At 32.2% G+C, this 21009-nt stretch overlaps 2 protein-coding genes across 2 annotated transcripts; both read right to left on the reverse strand.

The window, feature by feature from the left end:
• Nucleotides 1-5681: 5681 nt before the first annotated feature.
• Nucleotides 5682-16245, reverse strand: LOC110925249. Its single transcript, XM_035986361.1, has 11 exons — nt 16195-16245; nt 15770-16081; nt 15266-15673; nt 14932-15145; nt 10717-10956; nt 10574-10612; nt 10361-10483; nt 9824-10262; nt 8779-9719; nt 7431-8651; nt 5682-7345 (listed from the first exon to the last, which is right to left on the reverse strand). Exons 1-11 carry the CDS (start codon nt 16243-16245, stop codon nt 5682-5684), a joined length of 5652 nt encoding a protein of 1883 aa, XP_035842254.1.
• Nucleotides 16246-18120: 1875 nt separating this feature from the next.
• On the reverse strand, nt 18121-20772 carry LOC110925248 (replication protein A 70 kDa DNA-binding subunit E-like). Its single transcript, XM_022169213.1, has 11 exons — nt 20620-20772; nt 20249-20516; nt 20035-20134; nt 19814-19941; nt 19605-19689; nt 19404-19536; nt 19165-19336; nt 18930-19105; nt 18635-18829; nt 18432-18500; nt 18121-18339 (listed from the first exon to the last, which is right to left on the reverse strand). Exons 1-11 carry the CDS (start codon nt 20770-20772, stop codon nt 18121-18123), a joined length of 1698 nt encoding a protein of 565 aa, XP_022024905.1.
• Between the last annotated feature and the right edge of the window lie 237 nt (nt 20773-21009).

Genomic DNA, 21009 nt, shown 5'->3' on the forward strand with positions numbered 1-21009 from the left:
TAAAAAAGGCGTTACGGTCAACTTTTAAGTAATTAACGGAAATGTATAAAAGACTCGGACAAACAACGAACCGGTCACAGAGGGTGATACCATCACGTGACCTGGTCCTAAGAGAGTCCTAAGGCATATCTACATTGCACTAAAACGGGTCAGAATTGAAGTCAAAGCAAAAGTCAAACTTTTGCGACATTCGGCTCCGAACCGGGTCAATATATCAAATGGCCGAATCAAACGAGTTTAGACAAGTTTATATACTTAATATCATGTTTTATGAGTGTTCAAACAGGTTTCATATCATCTAATTTACAGATTATGCAAGAATCACAAAAATGACTTTCTGTTGACTTTTTAAGCATATGTTTGACTCGACATTTGAACTAGTTAGAGTGGTGATCAGGGGGAACCCTTTTAGAGGTTTATTACCCACATAAATACCAACACATAACTACTTTTGATTCGAGATATAACTGAGCCATTGTAGACTAATCTCGAAGTCAAACCGTAATTACGACAGTTTGATTTTTAGCTATATACTAAGCAAAAAACTAAACCACAAACGATTAGACAACTTACAGAGGGTTAGTGCACGACTTAGAATGATAGAGTAAAGCTTGAGAGCTCCAAGAATGATCAGAAGTTGAGTTTTGAGGTGTGTTCTAATAGTGAACTATGAATGGCCTTTTATAGCACAAGATTGGCCTCTAGATCATTACAACACACACTACCAATGAGTATGGATGAATGGCAGGTGTCCTAAGGTGCTATGGGTCGAGTAGGGGACGCCCATACCTCTGGGAAACCCATTCTTAAATGTTTTACCGCTTTAAACAGCCAACAGCCAACTTTCTGTCGCTGGGCATCGCTTACGGACCGTATGGCTTGGGCCTTGCGGTCCGTAAGCCTGTGGCGGAGACAAGCTTAATCATTCACCCCTTTACGGTCCGTAAGGCAGGACCCTTGCGGTCCGTAAAGGTTGTGTTTAAATCTTTTTCAATCTTTTTGTAATGATTAACAAAATCTTGTAATTAGTAACGAAATCTTTGGTAATTAATAACCTGACCTTTCGGGTTTGAAGGGGTAACCTTGCGATTTGGCCCTTGATTATTTACAACTAAGGGCCTCGTGTTATTTACCCGTACTGTTAAGTCCCCGTTTATCTTGTTAATTATTCGTAAAGCCGTAACTTTCATTGTTGACGTTTTTAACCCTTCTCGTACGAATTTGATCATAACTTTCTCGTTTTAAAACGGAACTTCGCGGAATTTATACTGTATATTCTTGTGAGCGTATTTTACTGTTACAAAGCCTCGGGTACGTCAAAGGGTCACTCAGAGGTATAATTAAACAAAATGTTGACACAGTTAACCCCCGCAACTTGTAATCTCTCACTTTCTTCCGCGTTTCGCTTCCGTACGATCCATGATTTATTCGTTTGAAGGTACGAGCATCGTTTAGGGTTACTATACAGTATACTTACCCTTGTTTGACATTCATAACCCTCGAATTTACATACTTTCAAGGTTTGTCTACATTAGTCCTTTATTAAATATTAAATGCCACGTGTAAACTCAACATACGTGTCAATACCTTAATGGACACAAAATTTCGAGGTGTTATAAAGGAACTGCTCGCTGCTGTCGCGACAATGATTTTACTAGAAGAAGGCAACCCTATGCGTTGTCCATCTGGACGATATGGATTCAAAGAAATGACCGAAGGGAATCATAGCTCAAACACAGTTTTTCTTTTCTCTCTGGAAAGTCAAACGGGTTGTAGGTGGGAGGTGGGTTGTGGTTGGTGGTTAATGGCTGAAACTGGTAGTAACTTTTGGGCCTTGGCATTAACCACCACCCACCTCCCACCATTAACCACCAATAATGAACCTGGTAATAACTTTTGGGTCTTGGTACATTACTCAGATTTGTTTTGAACGGCTGTAGAATACTCATTACTCATATTAGCCCATGATCATGTTAGGCCTATAAAACAAACAAGAATTTATATAAATCACATAAAAGTACCTTGGTTTGGAGAAGTATCGCCGGGAACACGAACAAAACTGGCCAAAAGAGGAGTATCAATCAATCGGTAATTTTTCATGCCCTTTTTGTGATTATATGTAGGAAACGACGGATCATGTATTAGTCTCATGTGTATCTGCCAAAAAAAACTTTGTGGTGGACTGTGAGCGATTGGTTGGATATAGCATCACGTACCACAGTTAAGGAACTGCTCGCTGCTGTCGCGACAGTGATTTTACTAGAAGAAGGCAACCCTATGCGTTGTCCATCTAGACGATATGGATACAAAGAAATGACCGAAGGGAAACATAGCTCAAACACAAAGTTTTTCTTTTCTCTTTGGAAAGTCAAACGGGCTGTAGGTGGGACGTGGGTGGTGGTTAATGGTGGTGGGGGGGGGGGTGAACAGAGAGAAAGGTGGGGGTGAGGTTGTTTTGTTTTTATATAGTGGAGAAGATGAAGGGTAATTTTGTCATTTCACATCCACTTAGCGGAGAAAACTAACGGACATCCACTCCGGGGACTATCCGAGTAACAAACTGTCAAACCACAGGGAGCATCGGTGTAATTTCCAAAAATTGAGGACTATAGGTGTTATTTTGCAAAACCACATGAACTATCCGTGCATTTTACTCTTTATTTTATCGTGTTTTGTGTACACAAAATATTTTTACGATCACCAACACATGTTTATCTAATATGACATCTTTTTCATTACCTAAGGCATAAGTATGGAATCCAAATCTGTTCAACGTAATGCATTGCTTTGACATTTTCATAACGAAATTCTTATACATTTTAATTTATTTCATGCGTTGAAAGCATATAGATAGCTAAAAATCCACATAATATACTCTATCACTGATATAGGAATCAGGGAATTTTCACTATCATGTATCTTCATGAACATGCCTCTCCTTGTTGTTTTGCGCATATAATCTATATATGTGTGGGCGTTTGGAGGCAGGGGCGGGCCTACCTTATAGGGTGGGTGGGCGGCTGCACCCCTTGAAAAAAAAATTTAGTGGTATTTTCCGCGAAAAATCTCGATCGCACCCCTTGAAAATTTTCGTTCGCACCCCTTAGAAAAAATGTTAGGAATTTATATAAAAAAATTGTGAACACGGATTGAAACTTAACCTACTTATGTAAACAAGTTAGCCCACTAACCCCTTTAATAAAACTTGAATTTATTCCATCAAGCCCAATAAGTTAATATCAATTCAAACCTAACCTAAATACAACTTTAATTAAATAAAATCAGTCCAGTTTACACAAAAAAAAAAAAAAAAAAAAACCAATCGACTGCCAGCTTTGTGCGACTCCTGCCATCCCTCTGCCTCACCTCACTGCCAGCGACATGCAACACCCCCACCCCAGACGGCCACATGTTTTGTTTTGTTTTTTGTTATTTTAATGTTTATATGATTTTGTTCAATACTCATGATATAATAGGATTGGTTAAAAAAGTTTAAACTTCTATATGTTTTGATGTAATTTGGGGTTGTTCTAGTCTTTATAGGATGAGTTTGTTGTCTCTTAATCTCTTATTGATTATATGATTTATTATATGGTTTGAAAAGTTGAAATTCAAAACTTGAAAATTAAGGAATATTGATGGTTGAACACTCAAAGGTTTGATTTTTTTTTTGTTTTACATGATCTGACCCGACCCGAACCGAATTTTTTATTTATATATCTAGGCGGACTAAAATTTTTAAAAATATTCCGCACCCCCATGGAAAAATTCATGGGTCCGCCACTGCTTGGGGGTCAAAATTGAAATGGTACTAAAATTAAGGTTATTTTACTAATTCGTGAAAATAATGTTAAAAGCGACATATGGTTAATCATGTATCATGTGGTGGCGTTGATAGCTGGAAGACACAAGGGTACATCCACCAATCAGTCTCTGTCTCTCGATTGTTTGAGTATTATGTGGCTTATGTCCAATGCTTGATACAAAACTACAATTGAGCCGGGGGTCTCACTGGAAGCAACCTCTCTATTTCTATGAGGTAGAGGGAAGGTTGTCTACATCTACTATCCTCAAACCCTACCTTAGCTTAAGGTAGGGTCTGAGGATAATAGACGTGAACCTAATTTTCATGAAGATACATAATCATTATCGTACTCGTAATCCTATTAATATTATTAATAGAAGCTAAGGTAGGGTCTAAGGATAGTAGACGTGAACCTAATTTTCATGAAGATACATAATCATCATCGTACTCGTAATCCTATTAATAATATTAATCGGGTTACCAAAGTGCTTCTAGAATAGCAGTATCAAAGTGTGATAAAAAGACGTTTGTTTAAAAGTAGTATTAGTGGCTCTATGCATATAAATATCACATGTAACTACAATTTAGGACAATGATGTGTAAATATCACAAGAAAAAGTAACAATAATACTATATAGTGAGTGATATTGAATGGTAGTTACTTGCAATGTTTTAAAAACCGGTTTTTAAATCAAACCGGATTAAGCTAAAAAATGGTTTAACCGGTTGAACCAGGTTATACCGAGCGGTTTAACCGGGTTGACTAGCTAACTCTATAATTTCATAAATTACAACATCAACTCAAAATTTAATTCAAAAATGCATGATTACATATTAAAAGAGGATACAAAAGTAAATCCATAATAAAAAATAATCCAAAAGATAATCAAAAATCATTCAATTTTCCAACAAGCTCTTTTAAATGAAAGTGTACGATATGTTTAAGTCATTTGAGTGTTGAATACATCAAGTTCATGATAGCATAAAAGATGAAATTCATTATTATCGTCATCCTCGTCAACTAGAGGATAACTATTTTCGTTTCATACAATATTAAATAAGAAATTTTAGTTACGAATAATCATAATATATAAAAATTACGTAAGATAAGTAACATATATATAATAAAAACTAGGCTATCACCCGGGAACATCCCGTGATAGGAAAATTTATATTTGAATTAAAAAATAATACATAAGTAAAATTTATAAACTAATTAGTGTGTTCTTTCCCTTACTAACAAATTTTTTTTATTCGGTTTGAATAATATTCCAAATTGGCCTCCATGTGTGTTTAAAGGTTTCACGTAGAATTATTAACTTTTTACATGGAATAATGACTTGCGGCAAGTTTGTTCGATTTGTTATTATTTTGAAAGGCCTTTAGTGCGGGAAGTTTACAAAAATAAGTTAAAATAATGGGTCAATTAAATTGTTTGGTGAATGTGTTTATTTTTGTTTCTATTGGATCAATTGGGGCAATCATATCTTGGGCTACAATTGATTATTTTTAAACGTTCTAAAGGCAAAAAAAAGTGTTTTCATAATGGCCCAACTTCCCTTTGACCCACACAAAAAATGTTATGCATTATTTGTTACTTTGTGATAATTATGTATTAGTGAAATAACTTTAGACAACAAATACAAACATTAACAAATCGTTTAAAAAAATACTATACTTTTATGAATATGTGAAATGGTATTCAAGTAGTGATTCAACAAAATTATAACTCACTGAGGTTACTTACTGTTAATCAACACCAAAATATGTAAGGTGATATGATAAAAAACAAATAATATCAACCATTCAAGTAATATCAACCATTCAAGTAATTTTTATTAAAGTTATTAGACTGAAAATTCAATTCAGAAACATATCATAAGTGTGTGAACACTTCTTTGTAAACCACATTAGTTGTTGTATTGGTAGGTTTGCCATCCTTATCGAGAATTAACATCTTCACACCTTCCCTTGATTTAACTCTTGATAATGCTACATATAGCTGGCCATGTATAAAAACGGGCTCTTTTAAAAACAATCCAACCTTAGATAAAGATTGGCCTTGACTCTTGTTGATCGTCATAGCAAAACACACAGCAACAGGAAACTGTCGTCTTTGAAAAGCAAAAGGAATTTTTTTGTCGGAGGGAATCATGCTAATTCTTGGTATGAATGTTCTGGTTCCGACATTAGCACCTGATATAATTTCAGCTTCTATAACCCTCTTTCCAAGAAATGTAACCTGTAACCTTGTACCATTACACAGACCATTTTGCCGATCAATGTTCCTAAGAAGCATAATTGGAACTCCAGGTTTTAAAACCAAACGATGATTAGGTAAACCAGATATCTTTAAACCATTAAGGACATCAGGTGAATACAACTCTTGTTGGAATGAATCGATACCTTTCTCCGTCGCACATATACTATCAGAACTTAGGTACTCTGTTTGTTCACAAGGAAACAATTCTAGTAGTCGATCATTTATTTCATGTACCACCTCGTTTTTTGGTGTCAGAATCGCCCTTTCAGAAAAATAATCTCGATCCTTATATCTTTCAAGAACAGATGGATATACAAATTGAATCAAACTTTCGATGGGATCCAAAGAATCTGTGATTAACAAATCAGAGGGTATTTCTACAGTTGCTACACCATCATTGTCCCCTCCAACTTTACCCTCACCAATATCAAGAAGCCATTCGGCAAATCTCTTAGTCTCCTCGACTGTAGATGGTAAAACACCAACAGTCAATCTCATGTTTTTGGTCAAAGTAAGTAACTTGCAATGGGGCCATATATAGGATGAACTCAACGAAGCGTTAACAATTTCTTGCCTACTTCCGTTTGGAATAACAGGAAGAATTTGTCTAAAATCACCACCAAACACGATAACTTTACCTCCAAACAAAACATCCGACTGACGATTGCTTTTATCGACAAAAATATCTTTAAATGTTCTATCTAAAGCTTCAAACGCATGTCTATGTACCATGGGTGCTTCGTCCCATATAATCAACCTAGTTTGTTTAAGCAGATAAGCTACATCACCATCGGGCCTTATGTGACACATAGAACTCTCATCTAAATTTATGGGGATGTGAAATCTAGAATGAGCCGTTCTACCTCTTGACATTAGAAGTGAAGCAATACCACTTGAAGCCACATTTAGAACAATCTGCTCTCTAGACCTAACGGATAAGGCTAACGTCTTCCACAAAAACGTCTTCCCCGTTCCTCCATATCCGTAAACAAAAAATACACCTCCTTTGTCGCCTTCAACGGCTGTCATTATCTGATTATAAACATATAGTTGTTCGTCAGTCAATGAAGATTTTAGACTATCTAACTCGCTCTGTACCCGAGGAACATTAAAAGACAGTTCTTCGTCAACCAGACGATTGTTTCCAACAGCAAAGGAATCGTAATCAGGATAAGGAATTGTTTTCCATCGTGTCAAAGACGACCCATTTTGAATGAGGTACTTCTCAATCTCCACCAATGTCTTGTTCTTCAATCTCTCATCTGACATTACAAGATCTGTACAGCAAAAAGTAAAGCCATTTAAAAAATGTGAAAAATATTAAATCTGAATACTATTATGCGTAATAAATCAAAAGCAAACCTCTGTTCTTTGTTTCTTTTCTCCTATTGTATAAAATGTCATCCCCCAAGTATTTCCATGTTTGTTCGAAAACTAATTCAGGTCTTGGTAATGTGTTTGACAAGAGCAAAGTAACAAACAATGCACGAATATAACGACCATCTCCCGTAAAACTCGCTTCTTTAATAGCTTCAATGTATTCCATGTCATCGTCTAACAAACCCATAGCATAACATGCATCCCTGAAGGTTGGAAACAACTGTCCATCAACAGTTCTAATTTCTTCAAAGGATCTTGGTCCTTTGACTTTGTTTAAAAGAATTCTAAGAAAATATGGTTCACCCAAAGCAGGGGAAACAGAATGAATGCGTCCAATCTGTACTAATTTTCTTTTACGTTCTGCCCAATCTCTATCTGTTAGTTTCCAACAGAATTTTGTAGGAAACTCAACATACGTAAGTTTCCGTGCTTCTTCATTATTTCTGTTCATCTCCATCCACTTTAAAAAAATGGATGAAGAGACTGATGGCTTGTCCAACACTTCTTCAATATCGTCTTCGGCACCAAACACAACATTTTGTTGACCTTCCATATGAAAAGGAAGCCTCATAACTCGAGGAAACCTATAGTGAACTTCATTTGCAAATATTCTCCAAGAAGCTTCACAAGCGGAAACGTACCTACAATCATAATAAGCTTTGATCTCATCCTTTGCTGTTTGTTCGTTATCTGTACCGTCTCCATTTGACACCACAAGCGATGCTTTGTCTGGACCTTTATTAATGTACTTAAACAAATATTTGATAGAACCCGCTTGATTGCACCATTCTACATTAATGTGAGCTTGGTATCTTTTCAAAAGAAGCGGATTATATGGAACGACACTTCTGTTGTCTAACTGAACTTTTGACTTGATACTGGTGTTTCCATTATCTCTTCTTCTGTATACAGGGAAACCGTCAGCATCGGTAATTGTTTCATTAATGATTTTTTTTGGAAATTTTTTTGAACATCTATTATCAACCATACAAGGACAATTGGGATTTGCATTTCCATATGGACCATGCATCATAAATTCGGATACAAGAGCATAAAGAGCGGGATCTTCAATCTTATCTGGTATCTCAGCAGAAATGAATTTGTCTACATGATCAACAGAGAGAAGCTTGGATTCAGGTTTCAAAAATATACAAATGTGAGCATGTGGCAATCCACGTTTTTGAAATTCAACAGTATAAACCGCTACAAAAAAATAATGATATTAGAGAAACTGTAAAAGTTTAATACTAAAATTAATCATAATATAATAATAATAATAATAATAATAATAATAAAAATAATAATAATAATATTTAAATTGTATTTATACCTGCACTTAGTGCTCCAAACACTTTCTTGTCCTTCAAATCCTTTATAATTGAATCCAGTTTCATCTTAAACAAACGACACATAATATCTGGTCTGTCCTCTTGCTTAATAGAAGTATTTCGAAGGTATCGGATAATCTCTGGCCACTTAGGATTACATGTCACCGTAATGAAAAAATCAGGATATCCAAACCATTTGCATATAGCCATAGCATCTAGATAGTTTTGCTGCATATACCGAGAACCACCAGTAAAAGATGATGGTAGTACTAACCGTACCCCAGTATTAGATAGATCCTCTTTTCCTTCATTCTTAAATTTCTGAAGATTTGTGTATGTTTCAGACCTAAGATGTTTCTGTTGAAAACGGATATAATTAAGTCTTTCACTCTCGATCATGGTATATGCATCAACCAAAAATTGCTGGAACAATCTGCGAGCATTTAATATTAGCGAAAATGAAGTTGATCGATCTTGGATTCTATAAGCAAAGAATTCTCTCATTGTACACTTGGGACGAATTTTCTTTAAAGTACTTATACCATCCCTATGAGGAATGTCTATTCTATATCCGTCATCACCATTGGGAAAAAGAATTGGATACTGAAGTGCAAGATATGATGGATGAAGTTCACTTATTCGTTGAAGACCTTCAGTGTGAGACTCAACAACAATATCACGATGGTCAACTATTTCTTGGATACCACCAACAATCAATGCAGCAACTTCAGAAGATGAAGGCAAGTTGTAAGTACGACCATCAAGATCTCTTTTGTAAATGATACGAAGTTTGAAGTTTTCATTAGGATTATCATTGAAGTGGTTTCTTGCTATTCTGTAACTTTTAACCAACTGATTATTATTATCCAGGAAGTCTTTTATAAACTTTATGAGATGAAGATCTATTTGCTTTAAATGCAAGTCGGACTTATTTGTGGAGTCACTGTGAATTAAGAAAAACGTGTTAAGTAAATATAGCACATAACATAACATCTATATATTGGTAAATTACAAAAACTAAAAAGAATAATAGTTGGTATGAAATACCTGAACAACTTATTTCGATTTGAAACTTCATTCTCAGTGTCATAAATATAAAGCTGGGAGAACTTTGGCTGTTTTCCAGGTCCAGGTACCAAACCACCTAATGAATGAAAATTCTGTCCACTTATACGAAAAACATATGGTGCCCTACCACTATTGATGCTCGAATCTACTTTTCCACCCATGGATGTGAAGGCGAACATAGAATTATATCGACGGATATTCTTTAGAAAATACTTGCTGTTTTCATTAGAATTTGCAAATAGATCCTTGTATATTGAAGAAGGCTTTTTCAAATCCGGAAGCTCCACTTTTCCATAACCACAATATAAGCTATAGGTTAACTTACCCAATGTAATTCTCCCTTTACCACCTTCGTCAGTCCATAACAATGAATCACACATCTCACATTTAAGGCTTTGATTACCATGATCCAAATAATCTGACAAAAAACAAATTGATCACTCAATAATGAATAAATTAAGGAATACGGTTTATTTAACTAATAAATAAAGTACTAATAATCAGAATTATTATAACCTGTCGAGACACCCTTAGAAGGGTCTTGAATGGGAGCAAAGTCTACATTCTCATCATCAGAAGTAAGATCTAACATTGGAATAGGATCAATACGGCGTTTCTTAGGTAAAAGCTTTTGTTTACCTGAATTGAGCTTTGTTAACGTTGAGGAAGATTGACCAATGGAGTTACTGTTTTATGTAACAATGTTTGAAACAATAGAAAACCGAGAACTTGTAGAAGGGTTAAATTGGTTATTCAAAGTAAGAACACCTATTCAAGAAACACATAATAGCTAGTGAGATATATTTAACATTAAATTGACTATAAAAATATATAGACTATAATGAGAAATAAAAATTGATGAGATAACGTACCGGTCGTTATGGTACTTGATGATGCTGTTGTGGTTACATATTTCAAGTTCCGCACTGTGTGAAAATTATTAGATGATGAAGGAATATTTGGATTATAATTCTCTTTGTCAATGACCTGAGATCGATTAACGACTTTTGAGCATCCTCTACTAAATGGACCAGTACTTTGTTTCTTTGAATTCGATCGTTTGCTATCTAGATAAAGCTTGCGCATTTTTCTTCTTTCTTTAGCAAGTAATCCTGAAATATTCAATTTCATAATATTATATATATTAGACCCTATTCGTATAACAAACTAATATAACTACGTAAGAAGTGTATTCAATGAGATAACACATATTAAGTTACATTAAGATAGGACATACCATTTGAGTTGTAAGTTAATGAAACTGTATTATTTGTACCTAAGAAATTATGTATATAAAAAATCTATAAGCACAACATACGATATGCAATCATTAAATAACTTAAAATAATGAAATATATAAGATACCAATAACTGTTTGAGATGTAGGAGTGAATGATATACCTAGATTAGTGGTTCAAAAAATAAACAAATTAGAAATATATTTATATTGTACAATAAATAAATATAAATTGATCCAATAATAAATAAATACTTGTAATATGTCAAATTTACCATTGGAAATATTGGACAACGGTGTTCTTGGAAGCGTACCTATACAAACAGTTTGTAACGTATGAGTATATATAGATATTAATATCATATGGCATACATGTAATTGTAATTGTTAACAAAATCAATTGTATTAAAATAACTTACTGTTAGATGATTCCCCAACTAAAATATTATCAATCAACGGTGTATTTTTAAATCTTCTCTTACTTGCCATTTGCTGTATTCTTAAGTCAAAATAGACACAATATGTTAAATTCATAATAAAAAGATATAAAGGAATAGCGCATGTTAAACATTATGAAATACAAGCACCGCCTTTTACATTATAATACTATTAACCATATGGTAACGATAATATAGTCGTTGTTTAAGAATCACCACAATATGTTCACATAAAACAATATCAATAATCATTACCATCTATTTATTGAAAGTAATTAGTAGATACATAATGTCTATAATGATGTTAATGCAGGTGGTACCTTTTCTATTTGTTACGCAAAAAAGCTTCATTCATTGAAGATAAAAAATTTGGATGGGAAAATGATGGTTAACAAAATCAAAATATAAAAAAAATGTTAAATAGGTCGGTTACGCAATTGTTAAAAGGGCTAAATTTATGTCTACAAATCGTCTGAAGTATGATTACATTCTTTACTTCACGTTTGTTACTTGAAAACAGTAGCTGAGTTAAGAAATGTGGATCGAACTTAATAAAATTGAGAAGAAGAAGGTAATAGGTGAGTCAATTGGTTTAGTGTCATGCAGTAAGGTTATGGTTATTCTGTGATATGCATAAATTTGCATATGAACATGTTAGTAGTACTTCCGTAACTGTGTGTTTTGCTAATATGGAATGATTGGATGATGTAAGGTGATGATCAGGAATCTGTATTGCATTCAACTAAAAAGAACAATATTACGCGCATCGGATATCATAATTTAACATTGTTTAAAACATGAACATATAACATAATAAGAGTTTTGCAGATACCTGAGAAATGAGGTTATGTAGAATCTTTGGTACGACAACGAATAAAAGAGAAAGGATAGCTAAACACGTAAGAAAGATAGTGTTCGATGCTTTGACAAGGAATTCAAGTAACTACAAGTGAATATAATAAATGATTATTACTTTTATTAACAATATGAATTTATTTATAGAAAGTAGGTAGCATAACTAATAATTAGAATACATTAGTATATAAGGAAGTAAATTAAAAGAATTAAAAATCATATAAGTTACGTAATTAAATATAGGTGATGATTCGTTAAAATTTTGTACTGTACATAAAATATTAAATACTTGTATTTACAATTACTATAAAATAATAGATGTCAATTTTTAAATTAAATAAGGTTTTCCATTCTTTCCATACAGTGTGCCAATTATCTATATATAACTCATAGGGTAGTTTGACCAAGTACCGAAAACATCAACATATTTATCTTTCATATTATAAAATTATAAAATACGTAATATATAAATAATCCATACTAATAGTCTTTCCATACACATAACGTCAAACGTATATTCTGTTAATCTGTTAATGGTAGTACGGAATAATGCAATAAAATTTAACAAATATTTTAGAAAAATAAAAGTCGATTGAAAATTTATTTATATAGTGATTTTATATATTTTTAATAAAATAATGCAAAAATTATGTAAAATTTATAGTGCATCAAGTTTACAAAATTAAGTTTACATAATGGGTAAATTAATTTGGTTGGTGAATTTGTTTATTTTTGTTTCTATTGGATCAAATGGGTCTATTTACATACGTTGGGCTATGATTGATTATTTATAAATGTTATAAAGGCAAAAATAGTGTTTTCATAATGGTCCAACTTCCTTTTGACCCACACAAAAATTGATATGCATTATTTCTTACTTTCTGATAAAAAATTTAGAACATATCTGAAAAAAAATTCCGATATAAGAAATTCATGACATTGTATTAAGATAATGAAAACATAAAACACCGAACATTGTGCAAACTTAAACGAAAGAAATAAGTACGATATTATCCATAAATATAAAAAACAGATATTTATTCAAAAACCCCAGAACAAAATTCCATACAAATTACGGCCCCCTCATATTATCAGATGAGATACGGATCAGGATGAATGCCTTGTTCAAGAAGTTCTTCCTGTTACAAATATCGAAAATAGTGTGACAATTACTATAAGCAGTGTTAAATATAAATATGAATTTAAATTCATTCGATTTATTATATGACAAAAATATATTACCAATCTATTATTAATGCGGGTGCAATGCTTCATCAGAAATTCAAAACTTCTTAGTGCTTCATACCAATCTTTACATACAGTTATGAACCGACCAACTGATTTGAGAGGGAGCCTAAAAAAAATTTCCATGAGCACCAAATCGAATGGGATATTCTCCATGATACAAGCAAACCTAGCAAAAATATACACATATAATAACCAAACTAAATTACTTCTTTATCATACATCAAAAGAGAGTAGGTATTAAAAAAGATATTTCGATAATACCTTATTGAAGAAACACAAAAACAGTAAAGAACTTGATATGTATTGAAGGGAAATATTGTTGTTAATTTATATGAAAAAAGAATTATAAAAGGAATGATATATATATCATTGATTACACGATATTAACAAATATGTAGACGATATAATTGGGATAGGTATATGATAGGCATATGTGAGATGAGACCTTAATTATTATGTTTATTATAAATCTTTAATAAGTTAAGAATATGTTTGGAAATTATTGAAAAATATGTTTGGAAGTTGTCATAATTGTTGACAAATTGATTAGCTTGATCATAATTATTTTCCATCAATAACAAAACTAATTTACCGAAATTTAAAACTTTTCAAAAATGAGCACAATAACTTTTGAATTATAATTAAATTTGGCAGTTATTGAGCATAAATTTAATTTTGGAAAATAAGGAAAAATCTATATTATAAAATTAAACTTTGTAATGATATTTACAATAAAATCGTAAATATCGTGAGCTCAAAATATTAAACTTTAAAAATATATATTAAATGTATATTAACATTAATTTTAAATGTATACCTTGAATTCGTCATTTAATTAAATGTATATTAACATTAATTTTAAAAAAAGGCCATAAAAAATATAGCATTGTAAATTTACTCGGAAATCATTGTAGACTTTAGAAAAGATTGGATGTCTTATAAGTTTAAAACATTAGTTGTTGATTGATAGATAATTAATTAGAATATTACAATATTTACAATATGATACTAAGTTTAACAACCTAGCAATTATAAAACAGTTATCATTCATACGATCATGATTGAAACATTCCAAATTAGTAACGTTAAAAGATTTACAAAACATGATCGAGAAAGTTGGTAAGCGAAGATACTAAAACATGTACATAACATGCAAAAGTTACTAAGTTAACATGTCGTTACTGAATCTAAAGTAGCAGACCAACAAAAACAGCTATTGTACTAACCACTAAACGCAAAGATCATTATACTGTTTTTAACCACCAACACATCCAATCTACCTTCACCACGTCAACGGTAAATCAACATACCTTTACTTTTGACATAAACCATATGAAACTCGGAACCTCTGACCAACTGTTTGTCTCGAACAAAATCCTTCATACCAGTCACGTTATAGCGCGGATATCCTTCAGAGTGCTCGACACCAATGGACACGTCCCAAGTCAAACCAGCAGAGTCCTTAATAATCAAATCCCTCTTACGATCCAAACCGTGCAATTGTGCCCACTTCTTTTTTAGTCGCTACGAATACCAATAAAATAATTAAATATTTAAAGTTGTTATTATGGGGTCATCGAATTATAATGAATACAAAACAACACATGCATTAGCAGTATGAATATGTAAATTTCAAAAACTTACATAATGATTGTCCACGCGAAATACAACCGGTACTTCATCATCCGTATTTTCTTCGACACCAACTACCGGAATGGGATTAGGCAAATCATCATCAGAAACATCAATCACCTCATTTGTAGGTTCTTTTTTGATAGCATAAAGTTCTGGTGGTAGAGTTAATAGGGTAGGTTTGCAACAGAAAACACTCATCTCATAGGTCCTCAAATCAACCATTTCAAAAACGACCAAATGATGATCAGTAATAGACATCTCCTTCTTGATTCGACTCCAACCAGTTGTAATATAGATGTCATTGTCAAAAACATCCATACGGACGAACCATTTACGATTACCAGACGAACGTACCACAACAGGATATAACGGACAAGTATCAAGCATCTTGTGATGAACAAACAACCTACTCACATACTACACGTGATATGCAAACATATATAAGTTCAGATGTTCAAAATAAATAGTCACTTCAAAATTTTAAACAGATAGAAGTTAAAATGGGATAAGTACCATGCAATTATCACGGTCCCAAGGATTTCTAGGTTGGTAGTAGAAATACTCAGACGGCGCAAGAGATATGTCTTGATAAAAGTAGATGAGACGAAATGAAGATAAAGCTTCTTCACATTGGAAAACCACCCAGGCATATGATGGTAACTTCAAAGAAGTGACCATATCAAGCCACCCGTTATAAAGAAAGTAGTCGCCTGCAATCTTAATAATTTTTACTTTAAAAATCCTCCCATCGACAGTGCGGATGACAGCATTCTTATTCGGGTAGTTGAATGTTTTAATCCAGTCGCCATATAATGCCGGAAGTTTCTATAAAGAAACACAGTATGTAATGTTAATGTTAATTATAAGATGAATAATCAACGACCATTTATTAAAAAATAAATTATTCTGGTCCAAAATTTTATAAGATTAAAACTAACCAACGATTTTCTGTCGTTGTTATGGACACGAGCAGCAAATCCATAAACCATTTCAGCTTCCTACGTATGCCTGGAACATGACACCATTAGATTTATATTTAAACAATCAAAACATAATAGTAAAATTTTAATATTTCAAACAGGATCTTCAAAGAATAAAAAAAAACATTAATAAAATAAAAAATATTTAGATAAAATCACCAAATCTAAACATTAACAGTAAACCTAATCAAAACAAAATCCATTAATAAAAACACCAAATCTTAAAATTAGTTTATGTCAAACCCAATAGTTTCGACCACTGTATAATAACAATATAAACAAAATATCCTTGTACAAGATTGAAGACATAGATTATTACAGTCAAGAACAAACAATCTCGAGTTGTTTCGGTTTCCGGTTTAATCAGAGATAAAACATCAAGAAAAACATAACATCCAAGTATAAGATTGAAGATATAGAAACAAAATCCTTGTATAAGATTGAAGACATAGATTAGTACCCTAAAGAACAAATAATTTCGAGTATGGTTTCTGTTTCCGGTTAACCAGAAATAATAGATCAAGACAAACATAAGATCCTGGTATACGATTGAATATATAGATACAGAATCGGAGATGGAATCAAACATTTAAAGTAAATAACATGAAAAAAATACACCAAAAACATATTAGCTATGAAAAAGTATGAGATTACCGAAGAAGATTTTGATGTAGGTTGATGAACTTGTTGAAGATCAAAGGATTCCTTGGTTTTCGTGTTGAAGAAAGAGAAATAAGTGAGATTTTGTGTTTGTTGTGAAAAAATATCTATTATATATGGTCCGGTCACTTGAATGGGCGGGTCGGGTTTCTTGCCATTCTCGTGGATGAGATAAAAAGGTGAAAGTTTTTGTAGGGATAACCAATATCAAGAACCCTATGGTGATGCCATCTCATTATCCAAGGCCTCATAACATGACACATCAGACCTTATTTAGCATTTTTATTATATATAACTCTATCAAGTTGGGAGACGGGGTCAGTTTCTAGTAAGATTTATCGATTTGTTTTTAAAAATTAGTTTATCAGAATTATATTGAAGGCAAAAATAGTGTTCTCATAATGGCGCAACTTCCTTGTGACCCACACGAAATTGGTTATGCATTATTTCTTACTTTATGATAATTATGTATTAGTGAAATAACTTTAGACAACAAATACAAACATAAAAAAATTCGTTTAAACAAACACTATACTTTTATGAATATGTGAAATGGTATTCAAGTAGTGATTCTTAAAAAGTCTCAGTGAATCAACAAAAATTTAACTGATTGAGGTTACTTAATGTTAATCAACACGAAAATATGAATATAAGGTGATATTCAAAACACCTCTGATACTACATTTTTTAACGAACAGATGTAAATGATGAACCATATAATATTACCTTCACATAAAAAGAAAGTTATGGTATACGAAATAATACACAAATCAATACTAATAAGACAGTTAACAGATATGACTGATACATAAGAATAATAACCAAAGATACAAAAAATATAAGAGAAATCACATTATAAAAACCGTCAAGAAACATAAATATTCATTATAATGCCAAACCAAATCCTCAATAGCATACTTATGTTTTATTAGGTATATTGTTTAGTTTTAAAGTTAATTTAGGAACTGATACAATATGAGTGAATATATTTTGGACTGGCGATGATAAATAATAGTCTAAAATGTTTGACTAATAAAAACATTTTTTAATACAAGATTCAGCACAAGGAAAACCAAATGCCAATATAAAAAACCTTAGTTAATTCCAAAAATATTCAAAATCAATTCCAAAGAATGTTCAATAGCATATAATGCCTTATTCCAACACATAAGTCTTAAAAATATGTAAAAGGGAAATTCATATCGAGACCATGGGCAGATTCCTTCATTTCTCTAACTTTGGGGTGATGAGGTCAAACTTGATAACATCTTTTATTTCAACATTCCCAGGAATGTTCGGACGTTTAGTAGAAGAGCTATCAACAGCATCAACATCATAAACTTCTTGAAGGTTACGTTTGATGTTTTCCAACTTTGACTGACCATGATCGGTAACATCAACATGTTCTGGTGTAACATTGTCACCAATTACAGAATGTGATTCCTGCAAAGAAATAAAAGAATAACTCTCAAATTTATTTTGGATGGTTATTGTTGTATTAAGTAAAGTTACACTGTGCAAAATTTAAATGTTACCTTTGATATGAATTTGACATTACCGACCGAATCAGACAATGATTGAACATTTGACTCAGACTGATCAAACTACACCAAAAAAAATATATATAAACAAAGTTGTATATTATGGATAAGGGTGATGGGGGCACCCGCGGGGAGGGTGATCGGTGTTATAATAAGATGTTTACATTAGAGATATTTTTTGGGTACTACTAAATTACCTCATTAATTTTCCATTTATTCTCTAGCGCTGAGAGTATGTCGTCATCAGAAGATAACATAGAAATTCCATAGTTTTTCGACTGGTTAGCAATGTTATAACTGGAAACTTTGATTTGAAAAGCAAACTTTCTGTTGATCAGCGTATCAAACTCAGTTGGAAGTGTTTGAAAGGCTCCTTCTGTGGAACTGTCAACCTATTTAAAACAATGAATTTTGTCTCAGATATATATATGAATTGAATACATTATAATTACAAACCTAATAAAATTGAGGATAATTAGTTAAAAGGTGTACCTTTGTATAAACATCCAGGAGTTGTTTGGCGGTTTTCTTAAAAAGCTTAATAGCTTCATAATCAAACAACGTACAAGACACAGTCCCTGTCGAATCCTGAACCCTTAGAGGTATCTTGTATCTATTAGGTAGCAATAAATATATAGCCAAACATGCAATTAGATTATATGTTATGGCTGAATACAATAACAATTAAATAAAAAATATATATTAATGTCAACAGCCTCGCAATCACCGTTTGTACACTCAATGATATTCTGATCTAAAACGTGAAAGCTGCCGTCCTCTTTTTCAACCAGCTGAGATCTCTCTTCAATTTGTTTCTTACAATGATTGCATGCTAAATAGTACCAAGGCTTATGATTTGATATTGCAATAATAGTACCAACAATGACAACCTTCTTCTCCTATTATTATAAATTATTAGAATATAAGCGATAATTAACAAAAAAATATTATATGTAAGAAATGTACCTTATCAATGGAAGAAATGAAAGCATTGAACACAAAGTCACCAGCATTAAGAAACTGATCTTCAACATTGGATATCACTTGAGAACATGATTGTTTACTGGAAGACGATTGAGAAAACTCCTTCTCCACATACCTATAAGAGGAGTAATATTTTAAAAAAAAAATCAGTTTAACTTTAATTGGAGAATTACACAGAAATACCTGTTTTTGAACTCTCTTATCTCATCAATATCAGAATTAATGAATAGACGACTTGCTTCAAACATATTGGTAAGGCCAATTTTTTCTGTATAATGTTATACAATTTGCAAAAACATACATAGCAGATTTATTAAATCTATATATATATAAGAAAATAAAATAGCTGAATAATATTATGTTTATTCATTAAATATATTTGAAATGAGTACCTTGATAGATGTTTACCGTGCCAAAATGCACAAGAAGAACCACATGATCTTCGCGGTTCTTACCATTCATGTAATCGGACATCTCGATTGCATAGTTTTCCCATAATGTAAGACTAATCTTGGTATCACTGTACAATAAATATTTTAAATTTATAAATCCAAACTTATACAATATGAAATCTATATATATATAATATATATAATGTATTTAAAGTGACTACTGGAGATCTTTGAGAGTTAGGTTCATTCGTTTGGCTTTAGTGCCATCCTTTTTATCCACATCCTCAATAGGATAAGACACAACCACGTAACCAACAAAATCTACAAAACATAACAATGTATTAGTGTAATAGACGTTTCACTTATTTAAAAAGTATTAACATATTTTCGATAAAGTTAGAAAACAGTTATATAAAACTGGTGAATAATCCATACCTATAGGAGTATTAGCTGGAACTTTTTTGGTCAACACAGATTTAAAATCAGTGAAACGAAAATAGTAGCGAGGCCCAGACCAATTCTCTATTTTCAGAACAGAACTGAATGGATACAAAGATAGCTTCTGATCTTTTCCCGTAACCTTTATCTTTGTAGTATCTTTTGCAAGTGATGGTTTGTGAATCAATAAACAGTCATCAACAACCAAATGCTTGAGGAACCGTTTGAAAAGTTTGTTCAAACAGCTACATTGAATAAATGAACCCTGAAATCAATAATACATAATGTATTTAAGTTCATCAACATGCATAACCAATAATGTATAAGAAACTATTAGGAAGTTTCATTAAAAAACCAAAAAATGTAACCTCCTCATCCATCAACAACATATCAACTCGATATATTTGCTTATCATCACCATTCATTTTTTTATGCCACAATGATATGATCTTGGCCTTGATGGTGTAGTTAGTTAAGTGAGCATCGAGTGACCGGAACATAGTAATCTTATTGTTCTCCATTGAAGTGGTATAAAATTATAAGTGTTAAATCCGTAAACTAATTTATATACTACATAACGTACATGTTTTGGAATGATTGTTAACTAATTTTGGAAGTTTCAAAAAGACCATCAATCAAGTTTATTTACAGAAATGATTGTCGGTTACATTTTAAATTTGGAAGATTCAATTTCCTTGTTTTTTACGTTTGGAACTTTTTAAATAAGAATGCCATTAATATGAGATTTACAATCTATA

This window comes from Helianthus annuus, chromosome 17 (genome assembly GCF_002127325.2).
Source record: "Helianthus annuus cultivar XRQ/B chromosome 17, HanXRQr2.0-SUNRISE, whole genome shotgun sequence".
NCBI classification, from domain to species: domain Eukaryota; kingdom Viridiplantae; phylum Streptophyta; class Magnoliopsida; order Asterales; family Asteraceae; genus Helianthus; species Helianthus annuus.

Bases quoted from the DNA above. Each gene is read 5' to 3' on its own strand.
- LOC110925249 (XM_035986361.1), bottom strand. From the start codon at position 16,245: ATGGTTTATGGATTTGCTGCTCGTGTCCATAACAACGACAGAAAATCG. The intron at 15,674-15,769 runs GTACTTATCCCA...TATCACGTGTAG, and splicing joins GGGACCGTGATAATTGCATG to TATGTGAGTAGGTTGTTTGT. The intron at 10,263-10,360 runs GTTATAATAATT...GTTTTTTGTCAG, and splicing joins TTCTAAGGGTGTCTCGACAG to ATTATTTGGATCATGGTAAT.
- LOC110925248 (XM_022169213.1), bottom strand. From the start codon at position 20,772: ATGGAGAACAATAAGATTACTATGTTCCGGTCACTCGATGCTCACTTA. The intron at 19,690-19,813 runs GTACTCATTTCA...AACATTATACAG, and splicing joins CACGGTAAACATCTATCAAG to AAAAAATTGGCCTTACCAAT. The intron at 18,501-18,634 runs GTAATTTAGTAG...TTTTTGGTGTAG, and splicing joins ATAAATGGAAAATTAATGAG to TTTGATCAGTCTGAGTCAAA.